The sequence below is a fragment of the Thermobia domestica genome, chromosome 13 (genome assembly GCF_964235325.1).
Source record: "Thermobia domestica chromosome 13, izTheDome1.hap1.1, whole genome shotgun sequence".
In the NCBI taxonomy this organism is placed as follows: domain Eukaryota; kingdom Metazoa; phylum Arthropoda; class Insecta; order Zygentoma; family Lepismatidae; genus Thermobia; species Thermobia domestica.
In genome coordinates this window covers 129781602-129807837 of record NC_137466.1, presented here as the reverse complement: position 1 = coordinate 129807837, position 26236 = coordinate 129781602, and the positions used below count along the sequence as shown (strand labels likewise).

Here is a 26236-nt window from a genome sequence, read left to right as displayed (position 1 = left end):
TTCTCCGGATTACAACGGTAACGGGCTAGAAGTGCTTAAAATAAGCACTAGCCCGAATATAAAAAAGAAGAAAAATCATAATTATAATTATTATAGAAACACACATCGTTGTTGTAAGTTCTGTAAAGAGAGGATAAGAGATGGCGCTGTAAACACTAAGTATTGGGGAGCTTTGCTCTAATTTTTTATTCAATTTTTACTATTTACAAGTATTTACCTTGGACAATTTTATTATTTATTACAATCTTCATATACTGTTTTTTACTTTCAATATGTTCATGCGCCGCTTATACTTCGTTATTACATTAATAGTGTGATAAACAAATATATTTCAAACAGGCAAAATCGGTCATCTTAGCTCGTGCCATTTTAGTACATATTTATATTTCAAACAATTTATAATTAAAACAAATATAGTGACGTAGTCCACAGGACTCTAAGGCTGGGACTTCCTTTATAAATCTCCTGTAAGGGAGGTTGTTTGACGCCGAAGTTTGAAGTTCTATAAATATACAAAAAATATAAATAAGTAAAATTCATGGGATATAAATTATTTACAACGAAGAAAATCCCGCAGTTATTTAATTTAATGAACCAGGGAATGTAAATAACAAATAGTTATCGTTTTATTTGGTGCCTCACAAACTGGGAGTTTGTGATAACCTCGAAGCAGCAGTAAAGATTTCCAAAACCATTTTTAAATTTTGTGAGCTTCATTTTGTGACAAGAAAAACGGAGTACAAATTACTACTCAACGGAAAAAGAATTTATTACAATATGAATATGTCCGATCAATTAACAAGAGCTTCCGAGTCTAGGGAAGATGTACAAAGCAGTCAGACAATTACCAAAGAAATAACTAGAGGTTCAGGTACTGAACATAAGAGCGATTATAAAAATACTGAGCAAAAAATCTTATCTCAAGGAGGTAACCATTCAAGAAGATGAAGAAAATATAGGTTCTAATAAAGAAAGTACAAATTTATTGAATTTATAAACTAACAAGAGATCCAATATCACAGAAGTAAATCTACAATGAATCAAATTGATTCACATAATCAAGTGAACAATAAGAAAAACACAAAAGATAATTCTGGAGATTCATTTCTTAAAAATCAGGCCAATAGAAACAAAATTAAAGTTCAAGCGTCGAGAAGTGCATGTTTTAATGTAGACCTTCCATTGTTACATAGTTCACGTACTGAAATCGATCTTCCAAAAGTAAGTGTAAGTGTACCCAAGGATGTAACTGGAAACAGACACATTATGAAACCAGCAATTGACAAACAAAAGAATCACGAAAGTAAAAGAAATCCAAGGAGGGAAAGAAATAAAACGGTAATTAATTCACATAATGAGGAAGGTAACAAACCAGATATAACTAAAAGTGTGAAAAGTGATAACGACTTACATTCTGGTAAATCCCTCGGGTTGCTTAACATTAATGAACTGAAGAAATGGTCTCCTTCGAAAGATACAAGAAACAGATGAAAGCAAATCGTCAAAAACGTTATTGCAGAACAGAATGTGCTTCTGAATACGAATATCCTGTGTAAAACTTAAAATTGGGTGCACTGATTAATAATTCGTCAATCGCAGTCAAGAATTTAGTGTGTGTTTCTTTAGAGTGTATTTGTTTAATTTTACTTTAATTTTGGTAAAATAATAACAACAAATAATTAATGTTTTAAATATCACGTCATTTTAGTTTATAAGTATTTATCGTCTTTCTTGACTTTATTTGCTGTACAACTAAGGCAATTTTCCTTTAAAATAATTGTTACATTTAAACCTAATGAATGTGTTTTTGTTTTTGAAATCTCGAATAACATATGTGTTTGTTAGATATTTATATTAAGAACTTATCAATTTAATTAATCTAATACACGAATAGACAATTAATGATATATATTAAAAATAAGGAAATGAAATATTTATCAAATGCCGAATTAACGGCTTAATTACGGGAACAAATACATTATGTTTACATGTATTGCATATATTCCTACAAGCTAATGTCGATAGGCTATTTTTGTACCAGATGCATTCTAAAATGTCAATTTCTGTCATTGTTATTGTAATGTCCTGAGGTTCTTTACATAATTGTATTAAGAAAGTTCACGTATACAATTTATGTAATTCCCTATAATTCAAGCACCATATACAACGGTAACGGGCTAGAAGTGCTTAAAATTAGCACTAGCCCGAATATAAAAAGAAGAAGAAAGTCATAATTATTATAGAAACACACATCGTTGTTGTAAGTTCTGTAAATATACAAAAAATATTAAATTAAGCAAAATTCATGGGAAATAAATGATTTACAATGAAGAAATCTCGCAATTATTTAATTTAATGAACCAGGGAATGTAGGTAACAAATAGTTATCGTTTTAGGATTCAATGCTCAGTCGTGGTTTGGTGGAGCCCACGGTTAATATAGTAGGTCCTCTGTTCTTTACAAGCTCTATGTTGCATAAATATGGAAAAAAGTCGGTTTTAAGTGATTTTTCTTTCTTTCTTTTAACATCTCGGTATAAACAAAGTCATTTATGATCATCTTCGTCAGCATAAAACTTCCGGATTAGGCCGGTCGCATATTAACCAAAGGAAGGCCAGCCAAGCAGAAACAGGGGAAGGCAGGAGAGGAAGTGGAGAGAGAATTGACTGTATGCATCACAGCGATGGATAGATCTTTGTCTAGCATCTGCTTGAGTGGCTATATGATACAAGGTTTTGTTGCAATACGCACAGTACTGAACATCGACTTGACTGTCCTGTCTTCTGGTCAATATACGGCCAGCCTTATTGATAGAATTGGTTACATAAATTCTCTGGTGCTCATAGAATTTAACTGTAAGGTTATCCTTTATTGGAACAAGGGGGCACGGTGGCTCAGTGGCAGAGCGTTCACTTCTGGTGCATGGGGTCCTAGTTTGATCCCAGCTCGCGCCAAATGGGCTTTGTGGTGGATAAACACCGAATTTGTGGGTTTTCTCCGAGTTCTTCCGTTTCCTCCCACTGTATTCATTCCACCATTGCATTCATTTCTCATCATCACCATCTCCTTTAGCGTAGCCGGCACAATCGTAGAACATAAAACTGAAATATTTCATTTTTTCTATTGGAACAAATGTACGTATTCGCTCTCCTACACAAAATGTTCGTAGCATTTTTGTTTCTATTCCAACACATCACTTTTACTCTTCATTATTGTGAGAATAAGAAGATGATATAATCGGATAAGGTTCATCAGCGTGACAAAGGGATATTATCGGTTGCATAACAATTCTCAAACTGAAAAGGTTTCATTGTTTGCTTATGAAAACAAGCGTCCTTGAGCGCGAAGACCGCTCAGATAGGCCGACTTTTTACTCACGTGATTCACCGTGTAACCACACTCTCTATGGCTCTTAACAGCTGAGTTAGTGTGCCACTTGCACTCAAATTGTTAGGTCGTGAGTAATACATCAACAGTTTTATTAGCATTTTGTAAACAAAACGTTATGAAGTGTAACGTATTCTTTTTTACATTATGGAGTATATTAGTGCATTTGATGCCGGTATGGGGTTCGAAAGCACCAATTATAACTATAAAACAAGGACAATTACGAGGAAAAACAATGAAATCTTTTAGTGGGAGAGAATTTTACGCTTATCACGCGATTCCGTACGCCAAACCACCTGTAGGAGAACTACGGTTTAAGGTAAGGTTTTGTCATATACTTATCCTTCCTTTCTTTTATATTTAATACACTATCCTTAGGATTATTCTCACAGACTTGAAACAGGGCCGTACCGTTTGTGAGGCATGTCAGGCGACGCCCCAGTCCCCGCGCTATACGAGAAAGTATTAGTTGACTATTTCTAATTCATTTTTGGAATTCAAAATATTTAGAAATGATGAACCATCATTTTCTAAGACATATTTACCACTATGGTGTTAATGTCACGTAGTGCACTCAAAGTGAGCGATCACTAGCATTTACATATACAGTATATGAAAACTTCGAAGTTTTCCCAAGCATAATTTATTCTTGCTGTAAATGGTGCCTCGCAATTTACTTCGACCTCAATCTCCGCAGATCGACGGGGCAGCAATGAATTTAAGGTTCGGGCTTGTTCATGATGTTCTTGAAACAATATTGTTTAGGAAAGAACAGGTTAAGTATATCAAAATGTGGCTGTAGATTAGGGTGGCAAGATGTCCTGCTTTTGGCCGGACAGTCTGGCTTTTGGTGGTCCTGTCCCGTGTCCGGCTTAGTAGTCGAACCGGACTCTCATTTATCCTCTTTTTAGTTATCTCACGAATGTTTTAACTTTCCATTATTCTCATGGTTCGATGGTTCTAGTCTCAGACATTCCAGAATTTGCAAATTATTATCTGAATATTTTTGTAACTTGTAAAGTAAGATCAGAAGCGACATTGCTAGGGTCGTCAAGTCTAGGAGGCTTAGGTGGGCGGGTCATGTAGCTAGAATGGAAGAAAATAGAAACGCTTTCAAAGTCTTGACTGGAAGACCAATCGGAAAACGACCATTAGGAAGACCTAGGCGCAGATGGAAGGACAATATTAAGATAGATCTCGCAGAGATTGGAATACAAAGTAGAAACTGGATGCAGTTAGCTAAGGATAGAAGTCAATGGAGAGCTTTTGTGAACGCGGCATTGAACCTCCGGGTTCCATAGGCCATAGAGTTAGTCAGTTAGTTAGTAAAGTAAGAAAAGTTTAGTTCCAAAACTTGGTGGGAAAACCATTAGATTGCCAACCCTGACCAGGCCATATCAATTATGGATATTCGACTGCTTCATAAGCTTTCAATGGTTTTAGAAAAAAAGTGTGACCGCGTCATATTCACCTTGGACCGCGTGCGAGTTCACAGTGAATTCTAATTACACAGCGACAGTTAATTCTAAGATGAATCTATTAGTTCCTTGTGATAAAACAAAGTACGAATCTGATTTTTTGAATTTTTATAAACGGGCTCGCAATACATTCGCGAGAGGTATGATTTTAGAGAGACTCTCGTTGCTTTCGTTGGGAAATCCCGAGTGTTCTTTTGAAGATTTTGTTAGTTCTGTTGAGGCATGTAATATTAAATCCATTGGCATGGATGGACTTTACGAAGAATTCAGTGTTTCAAGAAGTACCAGCCTCAGATATGTTCAAGAACGGTACAACTGTTGAAGAAAGGTATTTAAAACTTTCAGAACGTGCGAAAACACAAAGAGAAGGATTTGAGAATTTGAAGAAAGTCGGCTTGTATATTCTTTTCATACAAAGTAGTAATGCTTACTGCGAATGGGAATTTTCATTAATGAATGCTGCTTGGATAAAAGAACGCAACCGTCTTAATATCTCCACAATTAAGTCTGAACTTTAAATTTGTTTCAACTTTGATTTAAAAATTGAGAATGGTACGTGCAGTGACATATTTAAAGAATTCTTGCAGAACAAGCGTGTATTGAAGGCCGCTTGCTTAAGCCAAAGATGCCTAAATGCAATTAATGAATTGAATTGTCATATGTGAGGAATAGGTTTACAAATTCATGAAGTCCGGCTTTTTAATCACTGCTTTCTGACCACTCTACTGTGGATACTGGAGAAAAAAAGAAATATTTAACATGTATAGTTATGCATTTTACGTTACAGGAGAAGGATAATAAATAATAGAGGGGAAAACCATTATAAAATGAAAAAATGTGAGAAAACAGGGTTAAAAGATACATAACTCACGAACACTCACGAGCTGGAATCGAACCAGAAACCTTTCCTCACGGAGGTAAGCGCTCTACCATTTAATCACTCCCTTTATTAAAAGCGCTCTTATTTTCTGAGTTGCAATAATAGTAATATAGCTCCCAGGAAATTACCTAACACGAAAAATTCGATTAAGCATTCGTTTAAGCATTGTTTATGTTTCCTTGCGGACATTTCAGGCTCTCAATTTCGTCTATATGAACTTGTAGAATAAATTTAGCAAAAGAAAACTATTCTGTGATCTCGATGCTCGCCTTATATTACTAAAAGAGAGAAAGTAAAAATGTAACAAGTGTAAGTTCCACAGTTACGGCAAAAAGTAATTCTTCATTGTTTCTTTACAAAGCAAATCTCTATTAAAATCGCTTTGCGGAGATTTTCACTTCACAGCCTTCATAATTCGTGAACCAAAAGCCAACACACTACAATATTTCACAAACTTGGATGACAAGGCAGGGTCTACCTTCATGCCAAGTTTGATCCCAATCGGATGAATTCGGTTGAACTCGTGTACATAGGATTCTTCATTTTTCAGGAAAAGTACAATTGAAGAACGAAAAACTTATATACAATAGGTTGAGGGTAGCAAATAACTTTAGCGAGAGTTCTGAGTGAAAATAAATAAATAAATTACAAGTATTAATGAGTATATGCTACTTTATAGTCAGGCTAAACAGTGTATTGTACGGGATTAACATTGACATATTACGAAATACCGAAACCACTAGAAGCATGAAAAGATGGATATGGAAAAAAAAAGTGAGAAAATTATCTAGATAGTACACAAAATGAATGAGGAAGTTTTAGCGAAAGTTGGTTAAAGAAACGCAATAGTGAAAACACATATAAACGAAGGAAAACAACTTCTTAGGACTTTAATTTTTTTAAATGGGGACCGTGGTGGCTTAATGGTGGAGTGATTACCCCTGGTCCGTGGTTCAACTCCAGCTTCCGCCAGGTGATCCTCCTTCGTGGACAAACATCGTGTGCGTGGAGTTTCTCAATGTTCTCTCGTTTCCTTCTACCATTCTATTATTTCGTTCATTATCCTCACCGCCTCTTTAGTCTCGGAGCATATTCGTGGGACGTTAAACTAAAAAAAAAAAAAAAACATTACGAATGTATGTGATTTGGAATGTATGGTAGAATGTAAATGAGAGGAAGAAGAATATTGCAATGTAGAAGCGAAGAGGATGAATGAAGACGGTAGTGACTGGAAGCTTCAAAATTTATGGCAAGTTGGCTACGAGTGAATGAAATGAAATCTTTCAACTTTACGTCCCACAGTTATGCAGTGTTGACTAAGGGAGACGGTGGTGATACTGAAAGACGAGGTGGAATGAAGAAAGTGGGAGGAAACGGGAGAACCCCGAGAAAATTCCCACACATGGTGTTTGTCCACTACAAAATCCATTTGACACAAGCTGTCTACAAGTAATGGACAGGATAGGATTTTAGATTTCTGGGCTTTCGGCATCTAAGGCCATTTAGCCCTTTACGTTTTTGAGGGATGACGTCCCTCGGCGAGCACACAGTCCGGGGAAAGGGAAGGAAGAAAGGATTGGGGAAGGAAAGAAGCGGCCTGGGACCTATAAGTTAGGTTCCACCCTGGCATTTGCCTGGTGTGAATGAGGAAAACCCAAGAAAAACCTCATTCAGGGTGGCTGACCTGAAAAAAGCATTTTATACTTTTTCGACCGAGTGGCCCCACCGGGAATCGAACCCGGGACCGCTTTACAAGTAATGAAAGAATGCTTATGGTGATGATGGTATAGTGAAGCTGATAAGATGTGTATGTGGAAGAATAAAGAATAAAAAGAGTTATAAATAAAGAAATAAAATGCTGGTTCCTAATTATACACTTCCATTTCCGGCAAGAAGGTTTCAGTAGGAGCGAGATTTTCTTCTTGCTTTTTTCAAAAAATACAGTTATGCACTACCCTAGCTAATTTCGGATTTTAACTTTTAAAGAGTTTGGTTTATTGAAATTTCTTTATATATTTATTTTTTTCTGTCTGTGTGCTCGTCCTTCCGTGCGGAAGACAAACAAAAAGAATCACAAGAACTTATTGTATCATGGATTTTGATTAGAATGAACGAGATCAAAAATTACGAATCGAGATTGTTGATAAAATCAGACTGTGCATGGAATTCATTGGTGTATTAAAACCGGATTCAACTATTTCTAGTTTTAACGTTGATCATTATAGAACAAAAATAGTCACAGATAGCGAGAAACGATTTTTTTGCAATTGATTAAGCGTCCCAAAAATATCTTCCATCTCCACTGTAATCTCTGTACTAAAACCGAAAGTGGTAAAAAAAAAATCTACTAATTTTTTTGGCTTCTATATTGATTTACATAGAATAAAAACGATAAGGGACATCGTAAAGCGATTTTTGTGGAATCGATTTAGCGTTTTAAGAATAGGCACCATTTTCCCTCCTAAACTCCTATTCAAACCGAAATTGGCAAAAATCTGGTTTTAACGTTAGTCACTATAAAGTAAGAAAAAAATGATAAGGTGTAGCGAGAAGCTCGTCTGTGGAATCAATGAAGCGTTTCAAGAATATGTTCTATGCATGGGATTTGCCACAACGAGAATAATCATTTTTCGATTTACCATAAAATTTTGCCAATCCATAGGGTAAAATAACTGGAAAGCTAGAGGTCCCGCGTGCCTTTGGGGGAGTAAATTTATAAATATCGATTCAATTCGGTGAAACAGAATATTGTAGTTTGACTGGGCTTATTACAATATATTCTCTCTGATACTGTGACGCTCAAATCCATGACATTGTTTTCATATATTTTTGCTAATGGAAAAGTCGAGATAATTGGTCTTCGTTTTGTCTCTGATATCGTTATTTATTTTAATAGTATTACAAAATAATTCCCTTATCAGCCTACTATTTATGAACTTTAAACACTACATTAGAATCAACAAGAATACAATCCGTTGATGTTTTCATGAACTGGCGAGTATCCCATTTCTCCCATAATCTACATTGCGAACCGGCGAATATATAAAATCATCGTGTCGAGAAAACGACGTTGAAACTCGTAAATTTTGCGTTACTTGCTAATTAGTGAATATGTATATACGAGACAAACTGAACGTTGTCAGAACAAATTACAATTTGTTCCAATATAAATAGCGACATGAAACTCAACATGTCAAATTCTGCATTTGCTGGTTCATGATACACCAGACAGACACGTAGCCAGGATTTCGTAATAGAGGGGTCCGTGACATGAAATATTGTCATTATCACATCAGGGGCTCCATCAATCTAAACTATTTTACTGGAACATATATTGGTTTATTAGGACAATAAAATGAGGATATGTTAGTAAGTATTTTAATAACAAACTATGAAGAAATCTCGAGTAAAAAAAGTATTAAAAAGGTTTTACAATATCTACGTTCCTTCCTTTGTTCATTCAAATATAACCATTTTCCTTTCATTATGACCTCAACTATTATAAAAAGTACACATTCCCTATTAGAAAAAGTACATATCCAATAATGTCTTGTAAAATATTTTAAATATCTGCGTTCCATTCTCTGTTGAATCAATCATTAACAGAACTTTCTCTCCACACAACCTTTTTGTTTTTATTATTCCGTCAATTACTTAATTACTATCTGTTCCAAATGACAAGTTAAAGGAGCAATATTCCAACTGTTTCTCAAATAACATGTTTTTGATACTGCAGAGAAGTGATGACGAAAAATTATTATAAAAAATGTCCATATTATTACAGAACGGAACTATTATTTCGAAAACTTGAAAATTCTCTGGCTAGTATCAGAAAGTCTGAGAATTCCGTAACTTTTCTAGATATTTTCAAGAAAATGGGGGCCGCGGTGGCTCAGTGGTGTGCAGTTGCTCGGCAGACGCCGTGCCGTTCACCTCGTTGTTCCGGTAGGTGTTCGAGTGGAAGTAGTGAGTGTGTTAACTTGCTTCAACTCAACCTGCATTGTCAAGTGGAGTATTTTCTACTACCAAGTAGTTCGAGTTATATTTACTCTTTTCATCATATTGTCTAGTGTGAAGTACAAGTTTACCTACTAAGTGCATTATGTCTGTTATCCGAGTGAATACTTTACGTTTGTCATTTCAAGATGTTGTGAACAAGCCTAACACATTGGTCTTGCATGAATGGATCCGCAATACTTTTCATCTGCTTCCTGATCAAGTTGTCAGTATTGAGTTTGATTATAGTCGCAAACAGTTATATGTTAAGTTAATCTCACAAGTGCTTTGTGAACAAATTCTGTTTCGAGTGAATGGAAAGGTTAGTTATTCAGATGATCTTGGTACTTATAACATTTTAATCGATTCTGCCAGTTCCAATATTATGACTGTCCGTTTACATTTGGTACCCACCGAGTTGGAAGATCATCATATTTCTCGTGTGCTTTCTCAGTACGGTGAAATTAAGTCAATTGCAGACGAAATGTATTCTACTGGACACATCTATGAAGTAAGGACTGGGAGAAAGATAATACGTATGAGCATTAAGCGCCCCATACCTTCTTATGTGACTATCTGTGGTTTACGTTTGTGGTTAACGTATGGAGGTCAAGTTAAAACCTGCGCCATTTGTGACTCACCAAATCATTTTCTGATGGAATGTACAAAGCGTCGTCTCCCTCCAACCGTACCAGCTTCAGTATCCAGTGTCTCACCATCCAGAGCCCCGCCCATGCCCGGCAATTTGAATAAAGTGGATACTCAACCGAACGTTCATTCGTTTACTAGTTTTCCTGTATTAAGTGAGAAACGTCCTCCAACTTTACAGGAGAACCTTCCACCTTCAACTGCAACTGCTGCAAGTCCTTTTGCTAAGGCACTCAATGAAACTGAATCCACTTGTCCGCTTGGTGTCCCCCCTAGTTCTACAGCTGCATCTCACACCAGTTTTCCTGCTATTGCCTCCCAGCAGACCCTTGCTTCTAATGCAACGCAGAGTGACTCTTCCAGTTCCACTACCATAGCGCCTAATAGTTCGGATGTTCCACAACAGAGCATTACTGTTTCAGCATCTTCCGCATCGGAGATGGATACGCTACCTGAAATCACGGTAAGTACCCCACCGTTAGTGGGCATTGATGACTCTCACCAGGAAGTGACGGATTCTTTCGATAGAGATTCATCATCTACAGAAGCATCCCAGCTTCCCTCTCTACCCGAGAAGAGACGTCGCAAAGGTCGATCTCAGTCTTCCCCTCGTGATACATCCAGTAGAGCCAATAAACTTCAGAAAACTAAGAGCGTTCCCCCCGTAAACAACAATTGTGTGTCTGGTTTCACGAGGTCACGAGTAGATTCCCATCATAGTGAAGCAAGTGCTAAGGAAAATGATAGTGTTACCTCTTCGGACAAGTGATCATATCACCTTCCAGTATAGAACGGGAATGTGTGCGAGTGTTGCCCCCCGTCTTTGTTGTTTCAAGTGTATTGTGTCATTTCTTTGTGTCGTGCTTTTTTGGTGTCTTTTTATTTTTCTGTGGCCATTAAATATGTATGCCACGCGTATAGCCACTCTTAATGTCAACGGCATTTCTAGTCTCACCAAGCAAAAAGCGCTAGCCGATTACATCAACAAATCGTCTCTGGATATAATTTTCCTTCAAGAATGCAATATTGACAATTTCTCCTTTCTTTTTAATCATTTGTGGGAAGTCAATCCTCCCGAAACTGGTTCTGGAACAGCTATTATATATCGCAAAGATATCTCATTAACCGCTTTCTCAAAATTTCCGTCAGGACGTATTATCGCAGCCAATTATGAAAGCATACACTTTTGTAATTTATATTCGCCGTCCGGGAATAACAAACGTACTGAGCGAAACTCCTTCTATCTCACTGACGTTCCAATGGAGTTACATTCTGGTACCAGAGATTTGATTTGTGTAGGAGACTACAATGCAGTGTTAGATCCTATAGACTCAAGTTTTGGTTACAATACTTCTCCTACATTACGTAAATTGATTCAAGACTTTAAGTTAGTTGACGTATGGCGTCATTATAAAGGTAACACCCCAGGGCACACCTTTTTTCGACGAAATGGATCCTCACGTTTGGATAGGATCTATGTCAGTACCACTTTAATTAATTTTGTGCGCTCCATAAACGTTCAACCGGTATGCTTTTCTGATCACTGTGCTGTGGTTTGTACCATTGATCTACCCATCCGTAAGTACTTAAAATCATCCTTTGTTTGGTCACTCAATAACAGCATTTTACCTGACGAGGATCTACAGTTGCTAATTACCAATAGGTGGAACTATTTAATGCACTTTAAATCTCACAAGAAAAGTTTGTTTTCATGGTGGTTACATCACATTAAACCGTCCTTTCGGTCTATCTGTAAACAGCACTGCAAAGACAAATCCTCTCTTTTTAAAGAGCAATATAATTATTACCATCACTTATTATGTGACTACTATAAAGAACTTGCTCAAGGAGTAGACGTACTCCCTCGTATTAATGAAATTAAGGCACTCCTACTCACTTTACATCGAAAGAAAAATCAAGGTTTTTTCACGAGAGGCAAAACAACGATGCTTCAGCATGAAGTTCCCTCTTTACATACAGTTATCTGTGAAAGGCGCAGAGGTAAACAAAACCTTATTTCCAAGGTCTCCTTTCCTAACGGTGTAGTTCACGAGCATGATCAGGTAATCCCAGCTTTGTACGATGCATACCAGAACCTATATTCCCCCGCTCCAACCCAATCTTCTGACCCTTGCTTCGAGCGTCCGACCGGTACTTTCACCCGGGAGGCTCGTAACATATTCAATGCCCCCTTTACAGAAAGAGAAGTCAAGCAAGCTATTTTTGCGGGGAAGTTAAATAAATCTCCGGGACCCGATGGTCTTACACTAGAATTTTACCGCCAATTTCACAGCATTCTTACGCCTTTTCTCACAGAAATGTATAACGAACTCCGACTCACGCCCACGTGCATCTCTTCCTTTACCGCTGGCATAATGGTACTTGTACCTAAACATGCAGGTGCGCATGACTTTGATAATTTTAGACCGATTACCCTCCTTAATGTTGACCAGAAAATTTTATCCCGTTGCCTTGCCTCTCGTTTAGAACCGTTTCTGAATCAAGTCTTACACAATGATCAGTATGGTTTAAAACATACAAAACCTATGTTTTTAGAACTAAGTAATATACGAGAAGGTATTCATTGGTGTCAGAAAACAAGTTCTCCGCAGGTCGCTTTATTGGCGCTTGATTTTCATAAGGCATTTGACAGATTGTCACATGATTACATGTTTAAGGTACTTGAAAACTATGGTTTTGGAGACAGTTTTCTTAATTTGATTAAATTTCTTTATACTCAACGATATGTAAGATTAAAGGTTAATGGTGCACTTACATATCCTATCAATGTACGTCGAGGTATTGCACAAGGTTGCCCCCTGTCTGCCATTCTGTATAGCTTGGTTCTTGTTCCCTTTCTTTTAACACTGGAACAACACATTCAAGGTATACAGATTGGTGCAACATCCTTAAAATTACAAGCATTTATAGACGATATACATTGTTTCATTACCAGTCCACAGGAACTGTCACGTGTTGAACTTCTCATATCGAACTATGAGGGCGTTTCAGGTGCTATTCTCAATAAACAAAAGTCACGCCTGATGTTTATAAATCCGGCTGACCAACACGTGTATTTGTCTACGTTCCCCTTTACTGATCGCATCAAAATCTTAGGCGTAACTTGGCAACGTCGCATAGCAGATACTATAGACTACAATTTTCATACCACAACCTGTAATTTGGTTGCTCTCATACACCAAAGTAAAGTCCGGCAGGTCAGTCTTGCAGGCAGAGTATACCTTTTAAATGTTTTTATTTTTAGTCGTCTTTGGTTTCTGAGTCAATTTTTTTCCTTGCCGAAGAAATACCTAAGTATCATACGAAAACAAACAGGGCAACTGCTGTGGCATAATCACTGCCTAAGGGTAAGTCACGAGACTGCGTGTTTATCAAAACGTGATGGTGGCCTTGGCCTTAAAGACATTAAATTTCAGAGCTACTCGCTGCTGATTCATCGCGTCTGCCAAACATTATGCTCCTACTCCGAATCCTTTTCCAGCAAGGCCTTATGTGTACCACTACGTCATATTGAGTTACAAGCTCCCCTGCATATACAACCTTGGATTTCCCTTGTGCCATACCTCAAGGACGTATTTCTTGATATTAGTTACTCGCTTATCGCACGGAGTCACCTTGAAGATCTTTCTGTTAGACAATTATATAATCATTATCATGGCACCACAACTTCGGTTCCCCGTATTGTAGAACATTACCCAATGACACACTGGAAGAAAATCTGGGAAAACATTCATACTCCGGTATTGTCTCCTGCCATGCAATCTCTTTGGTACAGTGTTGTTCATAATATATATCCTACTAACGGGAGACTTTATGAATTGGGTATCTGTAATATTTCTTTCTGCGGTACTTGTTATGTTCTCGATACTCTCCAACACCGGCTCGAAAGCTGCTCACGAAACACAGCTATATGGTTTCATTATCAAAAAATCATTGCCCGTATCTGCAGAACAACTCCTTCTAATATTCACTGTACGTCATTCATGCTGCTTCCGGATTATCAATTTTATCCCAGCACTAAACATAACGCAATTTTATGGATCACGTCCCAAACTATCGATATTCTTTTATGTAATGATTTTAATAATAATGTGACTTTGTATGTCAATCAATTATTGTTCCGTATGCAAACTCTAGCACTTTCAATTCGTAAACAAAAGTTTGCTAATTTTCTAGCAGCAGTTTATTGATGTCTATTGTACTTTTTTTTTTTTGGTATAATTGGATGCTCACAGTACAATTTTCTTTGTTAATCCTTTCTGATGTAATTGGCTAAATAAGAGTACAATAAAGTATTTAAAAAAAAGAAATAAAAAAAGTGGTAGAGCGTTCACCTCTGGTGCTTGGGGTCCCGGGTTCGATCCCAGCCCCCGCCAAGTGAACTTTGTGGTGGACAAACACCGTGTGCGTGGGTTTTCTCGGAGTTCTCCCGTTTCCTCCCACTTTCTTCATTCCACCATTTCATTCATTACTCATCATCACCGTCACCTTTAGCCTAACCGGCATAACCGAGGGACGTAAAACTCAAAGATTTCATTTCATTTCATATTTTCAAGAAATTTTCTAGAAATTCTTTTTGTTTGATCCTTATATTTTTATTTCTGGTTTCGAAGGGAGGTCCGGACGCCCCAGACCCACCCTTTGGCTACGTGCCTGCAGCGGAGTTGTGATATTCACCAATTCGTGGAAACATCGACGAATTATGACAATATGTTAAATTGAAATCCGAATAATCTATTCAATAACTAGATTTTTGTCATGCAAACTTTATTATATTTCAAATTTTATTTGCAAACTTTACTATATTCACAAGTAGTATAAGCACCACTGTTGAGGGAAATCGAACTATAATAGATGCGTTCTGCTACTCAACATTGCATATTTCTCATATACAATAAATACATAAATAATCTTTATGAGCAAAATAAAACCTATCAACTACATCAGATTGGCAACGAGTCATCTAATGTTTAACACCATAAAAATGTGTTTTTTCTTGAAGTGTATGAGAATTGATCGCAATTGTCACTAGAATCTTCAGATTAAGATAGACTACTTTCTTGTTGATGGCAATTGTCGCTACATCACCCACAGCATAGCTCTATACAGGAATGTACTAATTTCCTCTGTACACTCTACACAGACTACAAAATGAACGAAACACAAATCTGATCGAAATACTGATATCAGTGATACCAGGATTAAGGTTCCATTCCCACAGAATTCAACAACATACGTTTTCCGTCAGGTTTTACAATGGTGTGATATGAGTTACAATTTTTATTGATGACTCCAATGATACACTTGATGTGCATAAAATCAAGGAATAACACACTGGAATATGAATAAGCGAAATACATAATTGTCAAGTAATGTAATGTGTTTCTAGTGCATCTAATATTACATATTAATTAAAATAAAACACGAAACATCAGTGATAGCGCTAGACATAGGAATCAGGTATTATTATTATTATTATTATTATTATTATTATTATTATTACTTAACGTAGGTTGAAACCTGTCCTAAACTAGGCTGACATCCAAATTTTTTAGAAAATTTTCAGCGTCCCGAACGCATATATTCATTATAGTATGGTGGGAAGGCAAGTTATCGAAAACACTTACAAAATATGCGACAGAAATTCTTAGTGAATATTTCGCACCCCTATTATAACTTGTAAATTTCGACCCACGGTGTATACTTATGACTATGGAATTATCTATCGCTAAAATGCTCCATGTTGGCAGTAGCGAAATCACTGTCAATAATATTATTCTTTGTTCGTACTGATTCAACGGTTCATAACATCTGTTCAACTAACCACCTACTAACTGATGCTACGAATGTTCTATTTCGTGTCTTTTGATTTTAATTTTCATTACAATTTTCAGTCCTGAACGTAAATATTCCTTTATGTTATTCTTAATAAATTGTTTCATGCATAAATTTAGTCTCATCTCAGGAACCAGCGATCTGCAATGTTCGATAAGTGTATTTCGCTTTATGTTTACCAAAACGAAGCAATTCTAGCTTAACGTTCCTTTTTAGCCCCTACAGGTTAACTTGGAATCCGAAGGATATGAGCTCTTACCAGAGGCATCAAATTTTGAGACGAAATTTAAGGAGATTATCTAATTGGTAGCACATAAACTAGTAGGAACGATGACTGGTTCTATTTTTATATTTAAACTTATACAAGTTTACCTAAACACCAGAGACGGAGTAGGTCGATGGGTCAGTGGTTCCTGGGTTAACAGGATGTGACCCACTGCGACTCACCATTCACCGTGACCTACCCTATCCACTGATCCACTAACTCACTATGACTTAACGACCCACTCGGCTCAGTTCATTGTAGACAGCATCTTCTAAACAGTGGTGAATTTGTCCACGTTTTACTTTCCAAGGCTTCCATTTTCTTCCTTTTTCACTTGTTCCTTTTTACTTGCTTGAGGTGAGTAATTATATCTAAGTGAAAAAAGAATTTCAGGTACTTTTGGATATTGATATTTGTAATTGTAATAATAGCAATAGGACTTACTACTTGGCTTTCGAGACACACAGCCTGTGAGTTTTTAGAGGAGCTAACTACTGGAAAAAATACATTTTTGAATCACCTGTAATATATGAATTACTATATAAAAAAAAATGAATGTAACTATGTGTGCCTGATCATCACAGCCAAATTCCAAAGTCAAATGAAATGACTTTTGGTATATAGTTAGACCTTAATTCTAACTGGGATGTTACCATATCGCTCTCATTATAATACATATCGTAAGCGGAGAGTGGAAGTTCGAATTTTTGCGAAAATTGGATAATGAGACAAAGTTGATGACGATGGGTTTTAGTGGGTCGGAGTGGGTCACAGTGGGTGAGAGTGATTCATGGTAAGTGGTGGGTCGAAGTAGTTCATTGTGGGTCAAGTTTTCATTGACTCACGCCAACTCTGCTAAACACTATCTTACATTATTCACTGCTTCTCTTCTTCCTTTTCCACATAAATCAACAATTTCTTGAAGCTTTGTACCACTTGACAGAGATAACTTTTAACAATTTTTTTTTAATGGACCACAGTAGTGATAAACATAGAAATAGGAAGAGAGTAGCATTATTAGGATGATATGAAATGCGAACGTGAAATAAAAAGAAGGATAGGAATGGTGAAAGAAGCCGTTAGAAGTAAGTCTGTTTTGTGGGATCTTGAATACAGAGTTGATGAAAAGACTCATAAAATACCTTGAGCGGATTATTGTACTGTGTGAGACATAAACATTTACATTACGAAAGAATGATGGAAAACGACTGGAAGCTGGTGTAGAGGAAAAATAGAGACAATTTGCTGGGTCGAGCGGAAAACGAATGAGAGGGTATTAGAAATAGTGGAGGAAAAAAGAACAGTTTTAAATATTATTGAGAAGAGGAAGAAAAACTAGCTGGGACATTGCCTAAGAAGGAACTGTATCATAAGAGACGTACTAGAGGGTATGGTGGCAGGAGAGAGGGGGAGAGGACGAATGGAGGATCCACTGATTTCCCCTTTTTCTTTCCTATCGAATGATCATTTTCTTCGATTCTGAAGTTTTTCAGATTTTTTTCTTCAAAATGCAATAACTAAATGGTTTTTCAAGTTACAACGGGGAAACAAATATAGAGTATACTGCTGTTTCCACTACAGTTGAAATATTTAAAAAGAAACACCAGAATTCCTAGGTAAAAAGAGCAGCGGAAAATGTTTTTCTTCTTCGCTTCAAGAAAGCATTTTATTAAAGTCCTTGCATCCCTAGAGAAGAAACAGGAAAACTCAGAGAAAACACAGATATGATGTTGTACACCAGGAATTAAGATGACTTGAGATCGAATCAGGAGTCCCGCGCGCCAGAGGTGAAAGCTGTGTTGATGAATCATTGTAGCCCTCTGATTCACAGATTGATCACTAAGTCACAAAGAAGAATAGAGACTGAGGGCTTTTGAAAGCAAAATTGTGAGATAAATATATAATGCAAAACTAAACGATAAGATTGTGTCAAAGAGTATAGAAGCACAGAAACGCTTTTGAAACACTTTACACATTTACGAGTAGTTCCTTCTTGTATATTCATTGGACACAACAGAAATTCTGATACATTTTGAACATTCTTAGGGCAATTGTTATTAACCAATGGCATTTCTTCTTCACTGATAGAACACTTTTGGATATTTTTCGTCATGTTAAAGAATGGCCAAATGTAGTTTCTAAAACTGTCCAATTACAATCACTCGTATTAATTACCATCAATTGCGTGCTAAATATAGTTCTAGTTGGGAACCCTGTGGGATAAAGGTCTGGGTACAGAGCAAGAAAATAGACCTTTCCATTCTGGTCTATAATTACTAGTAGCCATTACATGCGCCTTTTGGAGTATACGTTCCAGCGTTCAGTTCCCGCTGGGAGAGCACTAACATTTGGACGCATTACATTGGATCGGATTCCATCTTTAAATGTAGATCCACGTCTGCATTTATGTCATTAACTTTTGGTATGAAGTATGTAGAACTGAATGTTACACTGGATGTTATCAGGAAGTAGTTGTCCTTGCAATCACATAAATGATAAATTAAGTCATGCATATCACTAGCACGAATTTGTTAGTATCTTTGGAAATTATTGATTCAAATATTATTCTATATTTAGAGTTAGATGAAGTCAATCATACCTGTATTAGCATATTGCCGCTATTTCTTTATTATGTCTATAGAAGAATGAAGACGAACATGTAAGGTCATACATAGAAACGTAAACAAGTCACAAATTGTAGGTCACATAATTGTCTCATGTCTTAGTAAGTTTATATTTACTTTTCATCAAATTATTCACATGTTTCTTTTACGTTGATTATCTTTTCTGTTTTAAGCAAAAACTACATACACTTTAAAAGTCATAAGTAGTATGTGCGTCTTTATTAGGAGTGTGTGTCACCGTTAAGAGAGGAAAAACAACAATAAATACAATCTAGAACTCAGCACGTGTTTCAGCGCAATAAAAATTCGTTTTCATTGATTTTTTCAGACTACGCATGAGAATTTAGCCTCAAGCACAAAGAGTTAATCATAATTTTGAGCTTTATCTCATTAACTCTCTACTGAGTTAATTATAATTTTGGACTATATGCATTATTAGCTCTCATACTGACAAGTAAACCTTACGTTTGGGTGAATCGAGTTGCTGACTGAGACACATATGTGAAAGTAGTACTAAATGTGGTCAGTATTTCAGTGAAGTTTTAGGTGCGAAGCTCCAGGGATTTAGGAGATACAGCTACCAGAACATCATATGGAAGTACAGAATAGTCTTCATACAGTTGGAGGTAAAAGCTCTGTAAGACCTCTTGTAACGACAAAAGATGAATAACAAATATATGGGAACATATTAGGACTAGGGGGAAGTCATATAGTAAGAGTATACCTGACGGCGGCCATCTTGAAATCCGCCATTTTGAATTAAGGTTAAGTTTTTAAAATAGGAATAGGGTCATGTGATACATGATTTAAGGCGCAAATTTATTCAGAAGAACAATGGTGACATTAATTTTGTTTTACGCGCAATTGGTAAAAAGATACAGGGAAATTAAATATTGTTGCAGCATATGTATTAGTCCTTAACCCCACCTTGTAAATTTTGTGTTAATGATAATAATTAAATAAAAAGCAGATGGATAAATATTAGGTCTATGGTAAGAGTTGCCTTGATGGTGGCCATGTTCAAATCCGCCATTTTGAATCAGACAAAAGTTTTAAACAAAACGCATAACAGTGACACCTTATTAATAGCAAATTTTACCATAAATCCAACGGTATAACCATTTTTGCTTTATCATTAACCAGCATTTGTTATCGCATAAACAAATTGCTAATTTAAGGAAAAATGACCAAAGTGGAATTGAGTCATAATTGAACTTGGGTCTTTGTTCCAGAAAAGTCCTCAATTAGTACAATCAATATATAGTTCAGAAAAGAGTGCATGACTTGCACAAATGCTCTACTCACACTGAGCACACCTGAAAAAGGCAATCGAGTTACACTTGACACATTTGTCGTTAACAATTCCGTCAAAGCAGTAGTCGTAAGGAGCGATCCATTTAATTTTGTGCTGGTTAATGATAAAGCACAAATGGTTATACCGTTGGATTTATGGTAAAATTTGCTATTAATAAGGTGTCACTGTTATGCGTTTTGTTTAAAACTTTTGTCTGATTCAAAATGGCGGATTTGAACATGGCCGCCATCAAGGCAACTCTTACCATAGACCTAATATTTATCCATCTGCTTTTTATTTAATTATTATCATTAACACAAAATTTACAAGGTGGGGTAAAGGACTAACACATATGCAGCAACAATATTTAATTTCCCTATAACTTTTTACCAATTGCACGTAAATCAAAATTAACGTCACCATTGTTCTTCTGATTAAATTTGCGCCTTAAATCATGTATCACATGACCCTATTCCTATTTTAAAAACTTAACCTTAATTCAAAATGGCGGAATTCAAGATGGCCGCCGTCAGGTATACCCTTACTATATGACTTCCCCCTAGTCCTAATATGTACCCATATATTTGTTATTCATCTTTTGTCGTTACAAGAGGTCTTACAGAGCTTTTACCTCCAACTGTATAAAGACTATTCTGTACTTCCATGTGATGTTCTGGTAGCTGTATCTCCTAAACCCCTGGAGCTTCGCACCTAAAACTTCACTGAAATACTGACCACATTTAGTACTACTTTCTTATATGTTTCTCAGTCAGCAACTCGATTCACCCAAACGTAAGGTTTACTTGTGAGTTAATTATAACTCTTATACTGAGTCAATCCTAATTTTGGGCTATATTTTATTAACTCTCATGCTGAGTTAATTATAATTTTGGGCTATATCTCATCAACTCTAATACTGAGTCTATCCTAATTTTGGGCTATATTTTATTAACTCTCATGCTGAGTTAATTATAATTTTGGGCTATATCTCATCAACTCTAATACTGAGTCTATCCTAATTTTGGTCTATTTCTCATTAACTCTCATGCTGAGTTAATTATAATTTTGGGCTATATCTCATTAACTCTCATACTGAGTTAGCCCTAATAATAATTTTGGTCTATTTCTCATTAACACTCATACTGAGTTAATCATAATCATAACTCTGACACTGACTTAACAGTACATTCCATAAGCTTCTCAACGCTCATACTGTACTATGTTCTTGTTAACTTCTAAAAAAGAGCTTGGTGCGGGTAAATTTCGGAATCAGTTTCACCTTAACAGGTGGTGGTAAAGTTGTCATGCAGGTTGTTACAAAATACCGCTTTTAACGCTTGAGAAGTGAATCTATGGGTGTGGTGCACATCCGCACAGCACGATTTTCGTGCACATCGGCACGGTATTTTTATCTTTATTTATTATCGTGCTAATCCGCACGCTCCTTGAGGCGAGGTGCGCAGAGGGGTGGAAACCTGTTTATATAAAAAAGGGAACTGACTATAAGAAACTGGCTACAAACTTATAAAATATGAAAATAAAACAAAACCAATACATTACGCACATTCATGCAAAACTTAATAACGTCATACAATTGGCTACAAACTTATGAAATATTAAAATTAAACCACATCAGTACAAAGTTACGCATATTCAAGCAACACTTGACAGCTACAAAAGTTAGTTTGGATACAAACTTATGCAAAACACATTTATGCAAAACAATAAAAAATATATGTTGATACGTCTGGACGACCTATAACATGCCGCTCAAGAGCATGGAAAAAAGCAATGACTACATAATTACAATGCACTCGATCCATACCCCAAGGCGGCTTCGATAGGAGCCTTGTCGAGTATATCCGTACTAACTGCACCTCGTCGAAAATAATACATGGCTACAAGCTTATGAATATTTACACTTTACAATATCTAGCCTACTCGAGTTTATGCACGTTCCTCATCTCATGAGACATCTCTTCAAGTCACCATCTTCATATATGTCAACCTTCTCCTCTTCTGGCTGTTGTCAAACACTTCCTGTCTGTTAAGGACATGGAAACTGGATGTGGCATCTGCTTTCAACACCTTTATAAGAGAGAAGAGATGCGGTGAATTTCTTGATATGGTGCTGTTCAATCGATGATGCCAACCTTCAACGACGTTGTTCGTCTTGTGCCTTTGCCTACTGCAGTTCCACATTTTCTAGGAACGTTAGGATTCTCCAGCCATTGTTCAATAAAATATTCATTGAACGCCTCAACCTTTTCTCCTGTTGGACAGTCCTCCATGATTACCAACCAACCATCGTCAACGCACTCCAGAGGCACAAGTGCCAGAGAAGCACACATCCACTCATGGTTGCGTGTATCTTTTCTTTTTGTGTACTCCTCTACCTTGCCGAGAGCCTGTACCTTCCTCCAAATTGCCTGGTGAAAGTGATAGTTGCACCCTGAGATCTGAGCAGCGGGGAATACAGCCTTCAGAGCATTCACAGCTGCTGCTTCGAAGTCGACTTTCAGCAATTTTGGGTTAGCTCTACATGATTTTACGAATGAAAACATATCTGTACGTGACGTCACGTTTGTCGGGCAGCAATGCATAAAGAATGGGCACGACCGATGTATTGCTATGTATACTTCCAATATTAGCATGTAAGGTATATAGTTGTGCAAAATGTTTACAGGAACTCTTAAAAGTTCCATCCAAGAACCATTCCTCACTGTTTTTCAGTGCTCATCTTAAACCCTCATAACCGAAACATAAAATCCTTTTGTCTTCTTCTAACCTGTCGTATTGCAAGACTGAGGATCCATCCTCACATAGGAGAATATCGTCAGGGAAGGAGATGTTGCTAGGCGTTGGTGTGTCCTGTTTCAGGCCGAGAGCTTTTCTCCTTGCTTTGTTCAAATAACCTTTCTTGTCGCTGTACATTGGAAGTTTTGTCACCAAATCTAAACCTTGGTTTACTGGTACTGTCATTTCGTCTTTGAAGATCTGACTTACTGGTATAAATATTTCTTCCTCTGCTCTTCACTTGTAATTTGCGAGTCGTTTTCTTATCTCGCAAGCAGCGACGTCTGGCATACATGTGTGATTTCTCTCAAATTGAGCTCAAAGATGTCTGTTTCGAGTCAAGTCGAGTTTCAATGAAAACTCGTTCTTGCCCATCCCTAATTCGATTTGGGTCACTGGTACACAAAAAGTAAGTGATAATGTAGGCTAACTTTTCTTTCTTTAGCTTGTAGAGATAAAATTGCTAACTTCTACCGATACCGCCCTCAAGAGCCGCCAGTGTTTAATTCATACCGTTTGAAAAATAAAAATGCTTTATGCTTTCTGTAAATGATACCTTACTCACAAAAAATTGGGCTTTATATATGCGTATATATATATATATATATATATATATATATATTGCTAAGTTGCTATAACGATGTAAGTAATGACGAATAATCACTAAGTAATCATCAAAGATAACCCTATCCTTCGGTTTCCAATTTGGTTACAACATGTATATGTGACCAATTTTTCACTTTTCTGTTTTCCATGAATATACATAGATTGGATTCTGTGTAATATGTGGTAAATATTTTTGTTTACAAAAAAATGTTATAATAGCAGTAAAACATAGTTTCTCTCGAATTATCTTAGTTGAAGGATACGAAGGTCAATGCTAAGAATAAACGTTTGAACTACAGAATCATGATCATTATTTCTTCAAGGACAAAACTGCGGGAATATTTCACACACACTTCATGTTGCTACGTTGTTGTGGGACAACTGTTTTTGTTTCAGTAATTACACAATAGTAACTAAACGTAATATGACCGTAAATCTGTTTTCTATACCGGATATTTCCCAATTTTCTGGGATCTCGCCACGCTATGCATATCACATTCCCTATTCGATGTCTCTGTATCCAAACTTTTTAAAAAAAAATACATTGACGTTATTCTGTTTGAAGTAAATAGTCATTTATATCCTAGCTTATATTCTTTTAAATGTAAGAATACAAAATTAGAATAAAACTACCAGTGACAACTCTTGAGGGAAGTCACTTTTGTAAATAAATAAATAAATAAATAAATAAATAAATAAAACTTTATCCCTACAAGCTAGGCAAAAGAAAGAAGTCCTACCAGACATTGAGTGGGTCAGTTGGTCGTAGGTCAAGTGGTCAAGATTTGTGATTTTGAGTCAGTGGGTCGTGGTCAACAGGATGTGACCCACTCTGACCCACCGACCCACTCTGCTTAGTGCATTGTAGCATTATCTTCTGAACATTGGTGAATTTGTCTACGTTTTACTTGCAAGGCTTCCATTTTTATTCCTTTTTCATTTGTTTCTATTTATTACCTGAGATTACGTACATTAAGAACTTCAGGCACTTTTGGATATTAATATTTGTAATTGTAATAATAGCAATAGGACTTACTACTTGAGATTTGAGACACCCTGTATGTTTTTAGAGGAGCTGACTGCTGCAGAAAATATATTTTTTTGAATTACCTGTAATACATGAATTATTATATAAAAAATTGAATGTAACTTTATGTGCGTGATCATCACAGCCAATCATCTCAGGAGCCATTCAACATAGGAAGCTGAAATTCAGTATATTAACACTTTATTAAAAATAAACAGAACATATCCTTGCATTTTTTAAGATCCTTTTTAATGGCGGTAGGGGCGCACTTTCTATATATGGGAAATTGGTAGTGGGTTGATATGTAAAAATAATTGAAAACGATCGATATTAGTTGAGCAATAAATTGAGAAAAATTATTAATTGAGAAAAAATTACAGTGCTTCGCATCTTATATCCATTGCTTCCTATTATAATAATTGCTGAAGCATGTTATATTATGGAGCACTCAGAACACAAGGCAATCAAACCATAAAATTGTGAGGAAAACAGACAGAATATTTGTACTATAAGCTTAATTATATGGAAATTTTAAATTCGTAGGGTACGCTTAATTATATGGAAAATTTTACTTTTTTTAACGTTGGCCTAGTTTACCTTGATTTGAGACTTTCAAATTTCGTTCTACTTTTCACTGAAAAGTATCTATATTTCAACAGGGAAATAGTTATACAGGGTGTTTCAAAACAACACCGACAACGTTTGGGAGGTGATTCCTGATACCATGATAAGACAAAAAGTATAGACCATTCTGGGTGCAGAAATGCTTCCTTTCGTAGCTATAGGCTGCCGAAAACAAGAAAAAAAAAAAGAATTTTAAAGGTCCATAGCTCCAAAAATATGGGACCTACAGTAGTCGGGTCAAGACTTCACTTAGGAACTAGTATGTTCCCTATCCATAAATTCATGCTTCAGAATCCTGTGGTACTCACACAACAATTTTTATACAGGTAGTTGGAGAGTACTACGAATTATAAACTCGTAGCCAAGCTCCTTCTATAAAAATTGATTCGTGAGTATCTTAGAATTCTAAACATGTACGGTATTTTTGGATAGTGTACATATTAGTTCCTAAGTGAAGTCTTGACCCGACTACAGTAGGTCCCAGAGTTTTGGAGCTATGGACCTTTAAAGTTCAATTTTTAATGTTTTCAGCAACCTATAACTCCAAAAGGAAGTATTTGTGCACCCAGATTGGTCTATACTTTTTGTCTTATCTTGGTGTCAGGAATCACCTCCCAAACGTTGTCCGTGTTGTTTTGAAACACCCTGTAAAAAATAATTAATTTGAAATTACCATTTTATCAAACACTTTACCATTTTATATCGCAAAGGTAAACTCCACCGGTATTGTATCAGAGCGGTTCTTGAACGATTGA

At 36.4% G+C, this 26236-nt stretch overlaps 1 protein-coding gene across 2 annotated transcripts in view; it reads left to right on the top strand.

Moving 5' to 3' along the window:
* LOC145668502 (juvenile hormone esterase-like) overlaps positions 1 to 26236 on the top strand; it is a 117753-nt gene that overhangs the window by 39079 nt on the left and 52438 nt on the right. Inside the window, exon 1 of one of the 2 annotated variants that reach the window (XM_081736461.1) lies at positions 3410 to 3706. The exons of the other annotated variant lie outside the window; for it this stretch is intronic. Within the exon in view, the coding sequence (XP_081592587.1) occupies positions 3506 to 3706 (201 nt within the window). The 5' untranslated portion in view covers positions 3410 to 3505. Of the gene's footprint in view, positions 1 to 3409; positions 3707 to 26236 lie in introns of those variants that run through there. 2 annotated transcript variants of the gene reach the window in all.